The sequence below is a fragment of the Triturus cristatus genome, chromosome 2_1, assembly GCF_964204655.1.
Source record: "Triturus cristatus chromosome 2_1, aTriCri1.1, whole genome shotgun sequence".
NCBI lineage: Eukaryota > Metazoa > Chordata > Amphibia > Caudata > Salamandridae > Triturus > Triturus cristatus.
The window spans coordinates 852,031,712-852,047,823 of record NC_140581.1 but is presented as its reverse complement, the minus strand read 5'-3'; the positions used below and the strand labels follow the sequence as shown (position 1 = coordinate 852,047,823).

Genomic DNA, 16,112 nt, shown 5'->3' with positions numbered 1-16,112 from the left:
CTACCGGCCGGCTCCGTCCTTTCAACCTGTCTACCAGGAGTCGGATGACAGCGGCGACTGGGAGGGGTCTGAGGACCCTCCTGCACAGCAGTGCCAGTTTGATCAGGACTGGGCAGAAGAGCTGGGGGATGCCAGTGGTCTCGATACCTTCCCTGACACTGCCTTCATCTCTCCTCCCTCCGTGGCTACGGAGGAGGGTGCAACCTATTCTGTGGTGCTGCGCAGGGCTGCCGAAGCCCTTCATCTGGAGCTCCCTGCAGTGGCCGTGAGGACTAACCTCCTCACTGAAGTGCTTCAACCGCCAGTAAGCTCTTCGGACCCTCTACTGCAGTTCAATGAAGCACTGTCTGACGTTCTGATGGGCACCTGGTCCACGCCCTCCACAGTCCCTCCTGTGGACCGGAACGTGGCCCGGCGCCACCGCCCTGCACCAGGCGACCCCAGCTTTCTGTCGGTGCACCCCACCCCTGAGAGCCTGGTTATCCAGGCCTCTACGTCCCAGACCGCCTTCCCGTCCGCTCCTCCGGATCGGGAATCCAAAAGGTTGGAACAGTTTGGGAAGAAGCTGTTTTCCTCCCTCAATTTGGGGTTGCGGTCTATCAACTCCGCATGCCTTTTGGACCGTTACACCCACTCCCTGTGGGATACGGTGGCGGATGTGCTGCCCCAGTGTCCGGAGGAGGTCCGGACACGGCTCGCTCAGTCTCTTGCTGAGGGGCGGGATGCAGCATGGTACTCAATTCAATGTGGGCTTGACACCACGGACTCGCTAGGTAGGGCGATTGCGACATCAGTGGCGATTCGTCGCCACGCCTGGCTGAGATCCACCAATTTCTCCGGGGATGTCCGGAGCACACTCATGGACATGCCCTTTGATGGCCGTCGCCTCTTTGGCGACAAAGCGGATAGTGCGCCGGAGCGCCCGAGCCCGCAAACTTCCGCTTTTCGCCCCTTTCGTGGCCAAGGAAGGGGCGCCCCCACACGTCATTCTAGCCACAGAACCAGTCTCAACGATGTCGCGGACGTGGTTTCCGCCGCGGCGGAGCAGGGGGACAGAGAGCCGGTCAGCCCACATCTGCCCCCGCAGCATCCGCCTCAGAGCCTTCCTAGTCCGACTTTTCAGGCCCATTCCATGCCAGTGGGAGGCAGAGTTCGCCATCACCTGCTCCACTGGCGTACCATCACGCCGGACAGGAGGGTGCTGCAAATCGTCCGAAGGGGCTACTCCCTCCCCTTCGAGGCGATCCCCCCCCCCAGCCATGCCACCACAGTACCACCGCATGTCAGGGGATCACTTGTTACTTCTACAGGAGGAAGTTACGGCCCTCTTGGCCAAGGGGGCCATCGAGCGCGTTCCTGGGCCAGAAGTAGGTCGTGGTTGCTATTCCCACTACTTTCTGGTTCCCAAGAAGGGCAAAGGGGGCCTACGCCCTATCTTGGACCTCAGGAGCATCAACGCCTTCCTCCGGAAGGAGAAGTTCAAGATGCTCACCTTAGCTCAGGTTCTGGCTGCCCTAGACCCTGGAGACTGGATGGTAGCGTTGGACTTGCGGGACGCTTATTTACACATCCCCATCCTGCCGGCCCACCGGCGTTACCTGCGGTTCACGGTAGGCCACGAGCACTTTCAGTTTACCGTGCTCCCCTTCGGCCTCACCAGTGCCCCTCGGGTGTTCACGAAAGTGATGCCGGTGGTCGCAGCTCATCTGCGCAGATTAGGGGTTTCAGTCTTCCCCTATCTCGACGACTGGTTGTTGAAGGCGGGCTCGCCCTAGGTAGTCGTCTCCCACCTCCAGACTACGGCCGACCTCCTGCATTTGCTGGGGTTCTCCATCAACATGCCGAAGTCGCATCTGAGTCCCTCCCAGAAGCTTCTTTTCATTGGAGCAGTTCTGGATTCAGCGCTGTTTCGGGTCTATCCTCCAGAACAGCAGGTTCGGGATATTCAGGCTCTGATTCCGATCTTTCAGCCTTTATCCCGAGTTTGTCAGGTTGGTCCTGCGGCTGCTGTGTCTAATGGCCTTCTGCATCCTGCTGGTACATCACGCCAGGTGGCGGATGCGGGCTCTGCAGTGGGACCTGAAGTTCCAGTGGGCCCAACATTGGGGCAATCTGTCCGACCACATCCGGATCTCGGAGGGCACTGCAAAGCAGTTGCAGTGGTGGCTCACGGACCGCGATTGGGTCAGTGGCAGATCCCTCTCCCTACCCCAACCGGAGCACGTAGTGGCTACGGATGCGTCCCTCCTGGGATGGGGGGGGGCCACATGGGAGAGGCAGAGATCAGAGGCCTCTGATCTCCGGCGGAGTCCCGGCTCCATATCAACCTATTGGAGCTGCGGGCGATCCGGTTTGCACTGAAGGCATTCCTTCCCTGTAGTGTAGTGCAGGTGTTCACGGACAACACCACCGCCATGTGGTATTGCAACAAACAGGGCGGGGTGGGGTCGTGGACCCTTTGTTAGGAGACTCTGCGCCTCTGGACATGGCTGGAACATCAGGGCATCAGCCTGGTGGTTCAACACCTGGCAGGTTCTCTGAACGCCAGGGCGGACAAACTCAGCTGCCGGTGCATAATGGATCACGAATGGCGTCTGAACTGGGACGTGGCGCAAGGCCTCTTTCGGCAGTGGGGAGAGCCTTGGTAAGATCTATTTGCCGCCAAAGAGAACGCGCAATGTCATCAGTTCTGCGTGTTGGAATTTCCAAGGCGGCACTCGCTCGACGACGCCTTTCGTCGAGAGTGGAGTTGCGGTCTATTGTACGCCTTTCCGCCTATACCACTTCTGCCCAAAGTGCTGAAGAAGATCGGGCGCGACCGGGCCCAAGTCATCCTTGTGGCTCCGGATTGGGCATGAAGGTACTGGTATCCCGATCTACTCAATCTATCCATCGATCCCCCCGATTCGACTACATCTACAGGAGGACCTTCTGTCGCAGCAGCAGGGGACGGTCCTCCACCCGAACCTGTCCAGCCTCCACCTCCATGCGTGGAGATTGAGCGGCGGCAGTTGATGCCATTTGACTTGCCTCCTGAAGTCTGTGATGTCATTCTGGCAGCCAGGCATCCCTCCACTAAGACGGTATACGCCTGCAGGTGGAACAAATTTGTGGCATGGTGCACAGCAAAGGCTGTGGATCCCCCTTCCGCCCCTCTTTCTGAAGTTCTCCTTTTTCTTCTTTCCCTGGCCCAGCAGGGCTCTGCTCTGGGCACCCTCAAGGGATATCTTTCTGCTGTTTCTGGCTTTTTACGGCTTCCTGATCAGCCTTCTCTTTTCAAGTCCCCTGTTGTTGCTAGATTCTTTAAAGGCATTATTCACATGTTCCCTCCTGTCCCTTTCGTAATGCCTCAGTGGGACTTGAACCTGATGTTAACCTGTCTGATGTGTGCTCCTTTTGAGCCACTCATACTTGTCCTCTTTGTCTTCTGACTCTTAAGACTGCTTTCCTGGTCGCCATCACCTCTGCCAGAAGAGTGAGTGAACTCCAGGTTCTTTCTTCTAAACCTCCTTTGCTCTGTCCATCCGGACAAGGTTGTTCTCAGGACTCGTCCTTCCTTTCTCCCTAAGGTGGTTACTGCCTTTCACATCGGCCAGTCTGTTACATTGCCGACCTTCTTTCCGCCTCCGCATCCCTCGAAAGAGGAAGATAGGCTCCACCGCCTGGATCCAAAACATGCGCTCTCCTTCTATCTGGTTTGCACAAAACAGTTCTGGGTGGACGACCAACTCTTCGTTGGCTACGTGGGCGCTAAGAAGGGGCTGGCAGTGCACAAACGGACCATCTCTCGGTGGGTCGTTTTGTGCATTAAAGCCTGTTATTCCTTGGCTAAGAAGGATCCTCCTGTGGGCCTCAGGGCCCATTCCACTCGGGCCACTGCTGCTACTACTGCCCTGGGACAGGGAGTCCCTCTGCAGGACATTTGTCAGGCAGCAACGTGGGCCTCGCTGCACACATTTGCCAAGCATCACTGCCTGGACTGCCAAGTCCGGAGAGACGGCTTCTTTGGCCTTTCCGTTCTCCAGGACTTCCTGGTGTAATCTTGGTTCGCAGACCCACCACCGGGGTTGGTATTGCTGGGGTATCTATTCTAAGGTAAGGAATCTAACTAACGTGTTTCTTTCAGATGAACAAGTTACTTACCTTCGGTAACGATATATCTGTAAGAAACATTAGTTAGTTAGATTCCTCACCGACCCACCCATCCTCCCTGTTCTGCGAATTAATATCTAGGGTTAAGGTCCTCCCTTCCAGGGCCCTAGATTCATGGCACAAGTGTCGGTCTCTTGCATGGCTCTGCGTTCCTGAAGCGAAAGCTATGTACAAGAACTGACATCAGCGCGTGAGGGCGGCATCTAAGTACTCCGACGACGTCATCCCGGCGATCACGACGCCGACGACAGACGCGGAGCCGCAGACGACGCCTAGCGACGCGCAAGGATATTGCTGACAAAAATCTTTCCGGATCCAGCCTATCGCCTGGGGATATTGTAAGGTAAGGAATCTAACTAACTAATTTTTCTTACAGATATATCGTTACCATAGGTAAGTAACTTGTTCTTCTTGCCCACCTGTTGGGCAGATGTTTTATAAAGAAGCCTGGTGATCTTGACTTTTTTACCAAGCACCCTACTCTGGAGAGTCTTTTTGATCTGAGAGAGACATCTAGCCGCAGATTCCTCAACTTAGAATATCCTCCAGGCACCAGTCTTAATCAGGAGGTTTTTCAGCAGTACCTCTGTGCGCTGGAGGATGGCGTCGCATGGCTCGGCCCTGACATCGTCCACGGATATGATGTCAGTGGAGCCATTTACGTCTCTTCCGGTGCGCTGACGTCAGTTTTTCACCTTTTCCGCGCTGCAAGGCAGATCCAGGCGAAGGGTTTCCTCTGGCCTGTTTGTTGTTTTGGCCTCACTGACGCCTTTTCGCATCCAGTCCTGTACGCGGCAGATGTCGGCCACGGATCTGCACTCGATTTGTATGTGGTGCTTGGGGGAGCACCACGACTCCGAGGAATGCGTCACCTGTCGGAAGCAGAAGTCCCTGCGGGAACGTAAAATGAAATTGTTATCCGGCCGGATGTCCCGTTCGGAGTCCCAGCGTCATTGGTCTCCTTCTCTAGCTTGGGCCCCGGTTGGGGGCAGGTCGCAGGATCGTTCCCGGGGATGTCACTGGTCTCCCTCAGATAAGCACAAGAGGAAGCCACGGAGGCCGTCTGCCTCACGTAGTCGTGACGTCGGTGCCTGTTCCCGGTCTTTACCGAACACGCCCCCTCAGCAGTCGAGTCCTGCCTACCCACCATTTGCTGATGTTGGGGCAACTAGGACCCAGATGGCAGCCTATTACCAGGCCTTGCGGGCGATCTTTGAGCCGACCCCTCTCCCTGGCTTGCCTTCGGGTCCCACAGAGGTGGTAGTGACTCCGATTGGGAGCTCGCCGTCGGGTTCGCCATCGGCGCCAATAGAGGACCTTGACTCTGGCTCTGGAGTCACAGCAACATCGGGAGTCGGCCCAGTGGGGCTCCCATTGAGACGTCAGGCCACAGTCCCTCTTTAGTGATAGGGGACAGTCCGGTGGTGCCCCCTGGAATGACGTCTGTCGCAGCAGGGGACTTGTCTCCGAGTCGTCGTTGTCCCACACCGCAGTCTCCCATTGCGGTGGATGTCGGGTCAACGCCGTCCTGATGCTGATCGATGGAGCCTCCTTCGACGTTCGTCGGCGTCGATGTGGCGCCATCTTGATGTCAGAAACGTCCTTTACTGCTCCTTTTCAGTTGGAGGATGAGGCCCCGGGGGGTTCACCCTCCCCAACGTTGCATCAGCATTCTTCGGAGCATATTGATGTGTGGCAATTGCAGGCCCTTGGAGACCTCGGGCTGAAGAGCCTTTGGCTTTTGGTGGAAGTGTTAGACTGCAACCACCCCCTAACTATGATTTGCTGTGGCCCCCTAGAATGGCGACGGAGGCTACTGCAGTTTTGCAACTGTTGTTCGCAAAGCTGCTGATATTTGGAAGTTTCAGCCTCCTCCTATCTCTTTGCCCTTCGATCCCTTGTTGGATTTGCTCCACCAGGGCAATGCGGAGGGTGAGCCCTTGCTGCCTTTTGGTGAGTCGTCGTACGACATTCTTCCAGGGTCCTGGGAGAGGCCCTTATTGGGGGACTCGGTGGACCGTGCTATCGCACATAGTCACCGCCTAGCTCCTGATGACCCAGTCTGTTTGTCCCTACACCCTAGGGCTCAAGAGCTAGTCGTCCAGACAGCCTGTTTCGATGCCTTTGTCCTCTGCTCTGATTCTTCCACCCACTAGAGAGTCTCGATGGTTGGAGACATGTGTTCAGCAAATGTTTGCATCCATGAGTTTGGGCTGCCGGTCCTTGAACACGTCCTGTGTGTTTGAACAAGCTACTTTTGCCCTCTGGGACTCAGTTGCGCGCTTCCTTCCCTCCAGGATGGTCGTGGGCTGGCAAAACTTTCAATTCAGTCTGCCATGGACACCACTGATTCCGTGGGTTGGGCTATGGCCAGGTCGGTTGCCTTGCATTGCCATGCTTGGCTGCGTGATGGCAGTTTTCCTGAAAATGTTCAGGAAAGTCGTGTTGACTTTACTTTTTTTTGACAGTCATGCTACTCAGCGGTTCAGCCTCTCTTGTCTTGTTTTCAGTGAATGGCATTGTTTCTAGTCCCTTGTTGCAGAATTATTGTCTTGATTTGCATTGCTTGCAGTATTGTCACTGCTTTTCTCTGGCGTCAGTCTCTAGGTTCAAGCTGTTATTTCCCCGACGGACTGTGCAGCTACACAGCTGTTTCTGCCATTATTTTCAGTTCCTTAGTCTAAGAGCTAGTCTCGAGGTGTCCCTTTTATAGGGACATGACATATCCTATGTGTCGTCCTGGGTGGTGTGAGCATAATGCTCCAGGGAAGGTTCTTCCTGGGTGGTGCAGGTCCTTACTGAGGATCCAGCAAGGTCCTCTTAGGATTGTTATCTATCTCCTCTCTGGGGAGTTTTACTCTAGTTCCTGCTATAGACGTATAGCGACACAATTTTTTGTTTCTTCACTCTCTACTTCTTGTTGTGGGACTTCTTGTCGGGACAAGGACACAAGGGTAGCGTAGCTCTCTTTGGAGCTTCCCGATTGGTCAGTAGTTCTCTCCTGCCTCTGAGGATACAGACCTCTCCAAACTATTGTTGGCTTTACGCCTCTTCTGGGTTGTCAAGGCAGGTCCATGTATGCTCTTTTTTTCTTGCCCTTGGCTATCTTTTCAAGCGTTCCGCTGTGTTTTCACCATTTCGCCTATGTTGGCTGTCTTCGCCTTAAGCCAGTGTCTCTTGTGAGCATGTTGTTCTGTTTCCCTTCAGGAACAGTTTCTTTTCCGTTTTTCAGTTCTGGCATGGTGTGTTGAAACACTCTGGGTACGTTCACGAGCATGCGGTGCTTGTTGATAAACTTGCGCCACAGCGTTGACTGTGTTTGATTCTTGTGCCATTGTCTATTCCTTACTCTCTGGTGTTAGGAAGTGCTTCTGTCCTTGGTCTTCCCTCATGGCTCAGACACTGCCTAGTTTTTTCCTTGTCAGCAGTTGGTTCTACGACGGACGCGTGAGTGGTGCACATTGTTTTGTGCCTCATTTTTCATACGCACTTCTGGAGTATCTCTACCAGAGATGCTCATTGTCATGCTGGTGCCGTGGTACCTATCGTGCGGGCTTCTGTACTTGTCTTGGACATGCTCTCGAGAATCACTTGCCTTTCAATTAGAATAAAAAAATAAACTTTTCTATTTGTGATATATTTGTATGTGTCATGGGATATACACACTGCGATGGAACAAACTTATGTATTTCTCTCTCTCTCTTTCTTCCTATGAGAGCGAGCCTTCTCTGTGTCTTTGGCTTCTGCCGGTATCCTTTCACCACTGTACTTCTGTGTATGGTTGGTTAGTATGACTACCTGGAGGTACGTTCTGTATGTTTCTGCCGATGCATATGTGCTGGCGATGCTCCATTTAATAGGCTTTTGCATGTGTGTGGTGTTTCTTCCACGGTCCACACAGTCTGCATATGCGTATCCCTCTTATCCACATACCTGTATCTACTTGTAGTTATGGTTTTGTGTACCTCAGCATAGGTGACATCTGTCTCTTTACATGTCCGTCTTGATATCCACTGTTGTGTACGCTTATTTTGTACGGCCTCACTCTGTCATACTGTTTTTTCCTTTCTCTGGTATATCATATTTTGCTTTTCCATGAATCCTGTACATAGTACTACTTCTTTTCTTATTGCAGAGACTTATGGATTTCTTCCATTGTGCACTGGCCATTCGGGTCTCTATGATTTTCCTTCATCCTTTCCTAGGAGGTGAAGGTCTCGTACTGTCCTCTGACGGACTGAGGTGCCATTGCCTCTGCTTGTTGATGCTCCTTTCAGGATATTAACGGTCTAGTGTCAGCCACGCTTGCACTTGCTGTCCCCACCTGTTTTAGTCAATCATCTTGACGGACTGGTTCTCTTTCGGAACCTAGTGGGGTTGAGTCGCAGACCTTTCTCCAATGGGGTTTAGCTTTGGTATCTATTCTAAGTTAAGGAATCTGCAGCTAGATGTCTCTGTCAGATGAACAAGTTACTTACCTTCGGTACCAATTATCTGATAAAGACACAATCTAGCCGCAGATTCCTTAATGCTCACCCATCCTCCCCGCTGTGCGAGGGCCTTTTCAGGTTGGGTTCTTACCCACTGATCTCTGTCATCATGCGTGTTCGTCTACTTCTCATCCTTCACCTGGTCAGGTTGTCTTCTTCTATTTTACCTGCGACTTCTCCGACAATTCTCACGAATGGGTGGTGGGCTCATATATCCATGCACGCTCTTGCACTCTGGTTCTTTTCCATGTCCTCCCCCCGTCGCCCCCCCCTGCTGCTTTTGTCCATTGCCTTGGGGTCTGTTTGACTCTTGATACAGTCAATTGATCATATTTAGGGGGTGTCAGTGCACATTCTCTGTTGTTGCAGAAATGTTGTCACTTGACTTAGTTTAATGTTGTCAAAGTCATGTTGCCGTTTACCACGGCATTCATGTGGTTGCAGAGTGCTTGTCGTTTATTATAACATTTCTTTGCTGTTTTGCCTCATTGGAGAGTCTCGTTCTTCACTTCTGTGAGATTGTTTCTACGGGGTGAGTACTCTGCTCTTGCCCTTCAGTCTCTTCCATTATGTAGTTCTTCTCTAAATTGCATTGTGATGTTTCTCATCATCATTTTATTATCATTGTTGTGTCACAGATGTTTAACCTTTTTTGGCACACTGTTTCCACATTCAGTTTTATTATTGGCTCCGCGTTTTGGCACTGAAAGTTTCATGGTAGAAAACTGTCATCGGCGTGCAGGGAGGGACTTATATGGCCCCACTGACGTCATATCCGTGGACGACGCCAGGGCGGAGCCATGCGATGCTGTCCCCCGGCGCGCAGAGGTACTGCTGAAAAATCTCTGAATCCAGATTGGCGCCTGGAGGATATTCTAAGTTAAGGACTCTGCGGCTAGACTGTGTCTCTACCAGATACTTTGTTACAGAAGGTAAGTACTTGTTCTACAGTCCTCGACCATATGCCTTTCTCATTTCCAGTCAATCCTCTGAATAGAGAATCCAAAATGATTTATGTCCTTGGCAAACTTAAGGTTTCCTCTGCCGTGTTGGCTCTGCAATCCATAATTTAAACCGGTCTGTTGGGCTGATACATACGTCATTTGGGACAAGGCTAGCAACATCTTGCTGGCAATCGCAGATGATCTTAGAGTCTCTTTGGCTCAGACGATACATGAATGGCAGGATGAGGCCAAGTATGTTATCAGCGCAGGTTTGTATACCACAGACTGCATTTGCAGAGCAGTCGGTACTGTGTTGTCTTTCTTAGGCATGCCTTTGAGTTCAACCTGATTCTGCATCTATATAGGAGCTTTATCTATGGTCATGCCTTTTGATGGGTCTCGCCCCTTCGGAGCGAAGCCAGACTCTATTTTGTAATGATTTCAAGACATGAGTACTATAGCATGCTCTTTGGGGTCATTGACCCCAGCCAAACATTTCCCACACTAGTTCTGGACTATTCCAGAGGGTTGGCTTTAGACAGAGACAGCCTTCCTAGCCAATGATGCAGCAGGTATCTCGGTCATTTTGAGGCTACCACTGCAGGTTTATCCTCAGCCCCACGGGCTAGTAGGGACACCAGTCCTCAAACTCCTGTACCCCTGCTACAGTGGCCAACATACAGCTTTAGTTTGTCCTTAGCGACACATGTCCATGATTGGGAGGCATAATCCAGCTCTACCTCCCAGGTTTGTGATCCATCACGTCTGAAAGATGAGTCTTGCAAATTGTTCTAACAGGTCCAACCAATATTCTCCCAACACCAGAACTAATTTCAACAGAGCATCTGTCCACCATGGTACAGGAGAAACATCTGTTGTTCTCCAAGGGTACTATAGCAATGGGTACCTGACTCCGATAATGATGGACATTATAATTCCCGCTATGTTCTCCTCCTGAAAAAGGACTGGGGACTCAGACTAACCTTTGATCTCCAACCCCTGAACACTTTTGTGAGAAAGGACAAGTTCAAATACTCCCATTGACTCCTATACTACCTGCTTTGGATCCAAGAGGCTCAGGCAATACCTGAGGTTTGAAGGTGGACCAGAAACATTTTCAGTTTGCAGGGTTCCCCTACGGCCTCCTCGCCAATCCTCAGGTGTTCACAAAAGTGATGGTGGTGGCCGCTCCCCATCTTTGGATGTCGGCAGTTCCTGTATTTTCATACCACAGTGATTGCCTCCTGAAGACGGGCTTTCCTCATTCAGTTGTGGAGCACATTCGGATGACAGCAGAACTCCCGATATCGTTGGGATTTATTGTAAACTAGCTGAAGTTCCACCTGATTCCATCACAGAGGCTTCCATTCAGTGAGCTGATCCTGGATACATTGGAGTTTAACGCTTTCCCTCCGCAGCAGTGAGCCTGGGACATTAGAGCTATGATCCTGATGCTTCAGGCTTGATCCTGGATCCAGGAGAGGGGGGTTCTGAAGCTTCTTGGCCCAAATCCTTGATCATCCTTGTCTAGTTAATAATTCATTCTTTTATTATTCTTGTACGCCTGGTCAACCAGGTAAGAAGTTTGATAAGTAAGTCTTTGTTCGCATTTCAAAAGGTTGTCGAGAAATCAAATAACTGTGTGACAGACAACGCTCTCTAATTAATGCTTTCGGTGTTTGTATATAATCAGCCTTGAAAAAGCCCTGGCCTTTTGGGCGAAACACGCGTTGGCTGCTTTTGTTTTAATTTGCATACATATAAAGATGACAAGATCAAAGCAATACTGTTTTCCACTTCCTGGATTCGCTGCGCCAAATCCAGACTTGGGGATTCTATTTCCCTGTGATTATAGATTACTATTGAAAGCACAAGCTTGCCAAACCTTTAAAACTTATATTTTACCCGGTGATACCTGATTGAAACCACTGACTAGGCATGTGCTGCAGCTACAATTGGGTCCTGACCTTTTGCGTGAGAACTCTGGTAGCACCCATTACTCGAAATCGCACCCTCATCCTTATCCCACCATAATTGTTATGCTATGCTAAGGGTGCTTGTATGGCATACGGTTCATTACAATGGTAACGTCTTGGGCTAAATAGCAAATTTCTAATGAATGATTAGTTAATGGAGAAGAGGAAGGATTTAAGCATTTGAATGGAATTGTGTGCTCGTTTGTAAGTTTGTTATGTAGAGGTAGATTATTACACATTTGGCTCACTTAAGAGGTCTGGTTTGAAGGTATACACAGACTCTCTGTAAATATTTTATTGGCCTAACTGCTGATGAAACCTGCACATTTTACACATGGAATTAAATGTCCCTCTATTTTAGTAGAATGAGTGGTGCTGCATTTTGCAGTCTCTGCATCAAATAATTTTGGAATGCCCAAAACAGCACAATTTGCATTAATCGGTTGTAAATTGCACTGATTACCAAGACTTAGTTTGGAAAATCGGGAATTTAAAGACGTGTCACCCTTTAGACTGTCAGACAGGCAGAGGTTATGCAGAATGGAAATTAGTGAGGGTGGTTTATTATACTCATCATAATTATTTAATGTGGAAAGACTGGGTTTTGTCTTATATAGTTGTGATTTTTGTTTTGAAACTGAGACCTATTTTTCGGCACCTTCATACAAATGGATGAGGAGACAGTTGTGATTGATAACATACCACTTTTATTTTAAATCGGGTATTGAGGTACAACTGCTTGTTTATAGCTTGATGTTCTCAGATAAAGCAGCATCACCATTGTCTTCCATCATCAACTGTGATTCTCCTTACTCTTAAATACGTGTTTTCAGGGTGTGGGAATGTTAGGTTCTAACTTGGTATCTGTGAGACGTTAGGTTCTGGTAACTTATAATTGTTTACCAATGGTAAAATGAAGCCATTCAAGATTCTTTCTTTTTTCATTTGGAAAATCACCTTTCTGTCAGTTTTTAATTTCTGAAGTAAGACACCCGTGCCAACAGTAGGTATGAGGCAAATGTGGTGGCATGAGTTTTGTCTGGTATTTACTGGATACTCTAGCAGGTTAACAGTTACAGAAGTCCCCACTTTGCCAGATATTAGCCAAGTGAAACAATTATTATGGGAAATGTTTCTATTTTTAATTTACCAATTACATTTTATTTGCACACATACTTGCTTCTCTTCATCTCACACATATATCTAAATTGGAAATCTCACTGTTGAACATTGTTGTTTAAACAGATGGCAGTAAAGTTGCAGAAATGATAAGTTTCCATACTATATTTGGGTGTAGCCAAAGTGTGTAATTGTTTTAGTATTTTTTTTGCAGATTTATGAAGATTCCATAGTTTTACAATCAGTCTTCAAGAGTGCAAGGCAGAAGATTGTTAAAGAAGAGGAGGAAAGTGAGGATGAAAGCATTGATGAAGATGATGATGAAGACGAGGATGAGTCGGAGTCTGAATGTAAGTCCACTTTAAAGTACACATTTCTAATGTGTTCCATTAATACTTACAATGTAGCTACAGCACGTGCATGTTAATTGCACAGATTGTACTTTCACTGCATACCAACTGTTAAAAGACTGTTTCTTTAAAATTACCTGGTGCCTAGGGGTAGTGTAATGTATATTCATGCAATTGTAATTCAGAATTTTAGGCATTGAGTTTAAAAAAAAAACACTTGGTGCCACTCTTATGTCCTAGCTTTTGCTCTTGTTCTCAACCAGTGGGCACTTGCCACTTGTGGCAGGACCAAAAAATGCTTCTATAGCTGCTGTGAATGCATTATTTTGGGTTCTGATACAGTTGTGAAATGCATACGTCATGCGGGACTCCCCCAGCCCCAGTGAAATGAGTGCCTTTACAAGCTCCCCTTTATCAACTAAAAGACATAGATCTTAATCTTTTTCTGTCACACAGCGAGTTTGCTTGCAAATGGCCTAGCCTAATTTTTGTTATATTTCCCCTGTAATTTCTTGTTCCTTCAGGCATACAGCACAACACTCTGTCTATAGCATTTGTCTCCTGCAATCCCTGCGTCTCATTTTTGAATGCATAGTAAGGATTAGAAAAAGACAAGAGGCAAGAAAACGGTCCTGGCAGCAGGTGCAATACTGAGGAGCAAGGCGTCCCTCGTGGGACTCTTTCACATGGAAGTAAACTTTTCTGGCCATGAACAAGTGGTACGACTAACGCCGGGGAATGTAAATGAATCAAGTCTCTGTATCGTTATCCCGTATACTAGACATCTTGTTCCTGCCATATTATTTTTTACGAAGAAAGTGTTATTAAGCTGTTTTGGGACCTTAGGGAACTATGCTCTATCCTGCTATGAACACCTCCTCAACTGGGTAAGGAAATCCCTAGCAGCTGTTGCACCTCAAGGCCAACTTAGTCTCTCCTTATGGACATTAACCTGAAGACCTTTTGCACTGTTAGAGAGTCTTCCTCCCTGGCTGTGTGTTACTCCAGTGCCAGTGCAGGCTTGCTGCCTGGAGTTGAGCCCATCTCCTCCTGTTGGGCAGTCTACGTTGAAGTCCTAGTCTTGCCAGTTAGTCACATCTCCTAACTGCCCTACTTGGTCACATCCACTTTTGGTGCTAAGCAGCTGCCAGTTGAGAGGGAGAGCACCACCTAATCAGTGCATCGAAAGCCTTATCACAAGAAGGCAGGTCTCACCTCATTTTCAAACACACCATCCATCTCTTCCAAAACATAGGAGTAATAAAATGAAGCTTAAACTCTGAGGCATCAGCTCTTGCCATTTTAGCATCCATCCCATCTGGCTGCGCGTTTTGTGTTCATGCTAGCCTCAGTACTCAACTCACACGATTCCCGGATGCTCTGATCGTTATTGGAAGTCAAGAACCTCCTTGTGGCAAGAGGGCTTGTCTTGAACAACAGGATACCATTGGAAAGTGGTACGGGAGATGATGAAGGCATGCTTCTAACCATATGATACCACTGATTTATGACCAAGGCTCTGGAAGTGCTGCCCAGTCTATCATTAGTTTCTTCCCTAGTGAAAGTGGATGATTGCACTTTGGTGGCTATGCAGTACCTCTCTTAAAGCCAAGCATATCCATAGAGACTTGAGCACAGAAGATGTGTGGGTAATTGTTTCTCCAAGCCTGCCATCATAGTGGATAACAAGTACTAGGCTCCAAAGTATCTGTTCATCCTCTAGATCAGCTTGTGGTGAAAATTGCAGCTTCCTTGGAAGGGAAAGGATATATCCTTCCAATTGGAGAAGTTGGCTAAGTGTGTGGAGACAAATAGAAGAAATTATTAAGCATATTGGGGGTGGGGAGGGCTCTCCTTCAGACAAACAAAAGCCAATGCATTCATAGACAGCTGTAGCTTCCATCTCTGGTATAGTGTAATTCTCAATCAGGCCAAAGAGGTTGTAGAACAAAAGCTGTTGATTCCCGAGGACTTTATTGAGACATCCACCAACACTGCGTACTGGCCATGGCAATGCTCATGCCTGAATCCCAAGAGAAAGTCAACACTGTCTTGTTCAAAAGGTTGGAGTTGTTTGGTCCCTTAACGGATGCTGTCCTCCAGCAGAATAAGACCTGCACAGCCATGGGCAAATCACTGAGTGTAATTGAAGCTGTACTTATTATTCCATTCACACTAAGGCCCCATCCAGGCCCTCAAAGAGGAGGTACTGCAGGTCAGTACAAGACCCCATCCCTGCCCCTACCATGGCTAAGATACTCTAACAACTTCTGCGTAGACCTTTTCAACACCATTTTTAAGACGTCCACTGTGCTCTGTGAAATGAAAGGCGTTTCCTCCTTTCCCACCATTAAACTCAAATAACCACTAATGCATGGTTTCTTCCAGTGGTGAAAGATGTTATACAGCTGCTTCTGCCCCCTTCATCCATACTACATTTGCGGTATCCCATGTACTTGTGCAAGAAGTAGTGACGCTCCTCCTTTTCGGTGCTGTTGAGCCATTTCTGTCCTCAAAAGAGAGCAGGAGTACGGCACCCATTATTTTCTTTCATGGAAAAAGACTCCGTCCCATCCAGAGTTATTACATGTTGAACAAGTTCTTCACCCTGATTACATTCATATTAATATAAGGTTTTTTGCTCAGGTGCTGGTAGCTTGCCGAAATAATGGCTGTTTGCTGAGTGTGCAGGATGCTTCCTTATAGTGCCCTTCCTAGAATAATACATGATGTTTCTCTGTTTCATGGTGGGAGAATAAAACATCCAGTACAGGGCACTGCTGCTTAGCTTCAGTGCCACTCCTTGGTTCATTACCAGAATCCTGTCCCCAATGGCACGTTTCTGTGATATCAGAAGAATCTGTCCAACCTCTCTCTGACATTAGGGGCCTTTTTAGATCTTTGGTTTTGAATGAACATCATTACATCCTTCTTGGTACCATTCAAAAGTATTCAGTTTATAAAACTATTTTGGATTCCAACCTGGAGTAAGCCATCCCTTCCACAGAGGGGTTAATCACTATCAGTTAAGCAGTGGATCATGAATAACATTTTGGAACCAGCTGCTGGACGAACAGTCAA

General features: G+C 48.7%; 1 protein-coding gene across 3 annotated transcripts in view; it reads left to right on the top strand.

Annotated features, from left to right (window-relative positions):
- Positions 1-16,112, top strand: part of SMARCA2 (SWI/SNF related BAF chromatin remodeling complex subunit ATPase 2) — a 1,761,756-nt gene that overhangs the window by 1,634,386 nt on the left and 111,258 nt on the right. For all 3 annotated transcript variants that reach the window (XM_085632958.1, XM_085632957.1, XM_085632956.1), the window contains one exon: positions 12,896-13,031. In XM_085632958.1, coding sequence (XP_085489084.1) covers positions 12,896-13,031 — 136 coding nt within the window. The remainder of the gene's footprint in view (positions 1-12,895; positions 13,032-16,112) is intronic.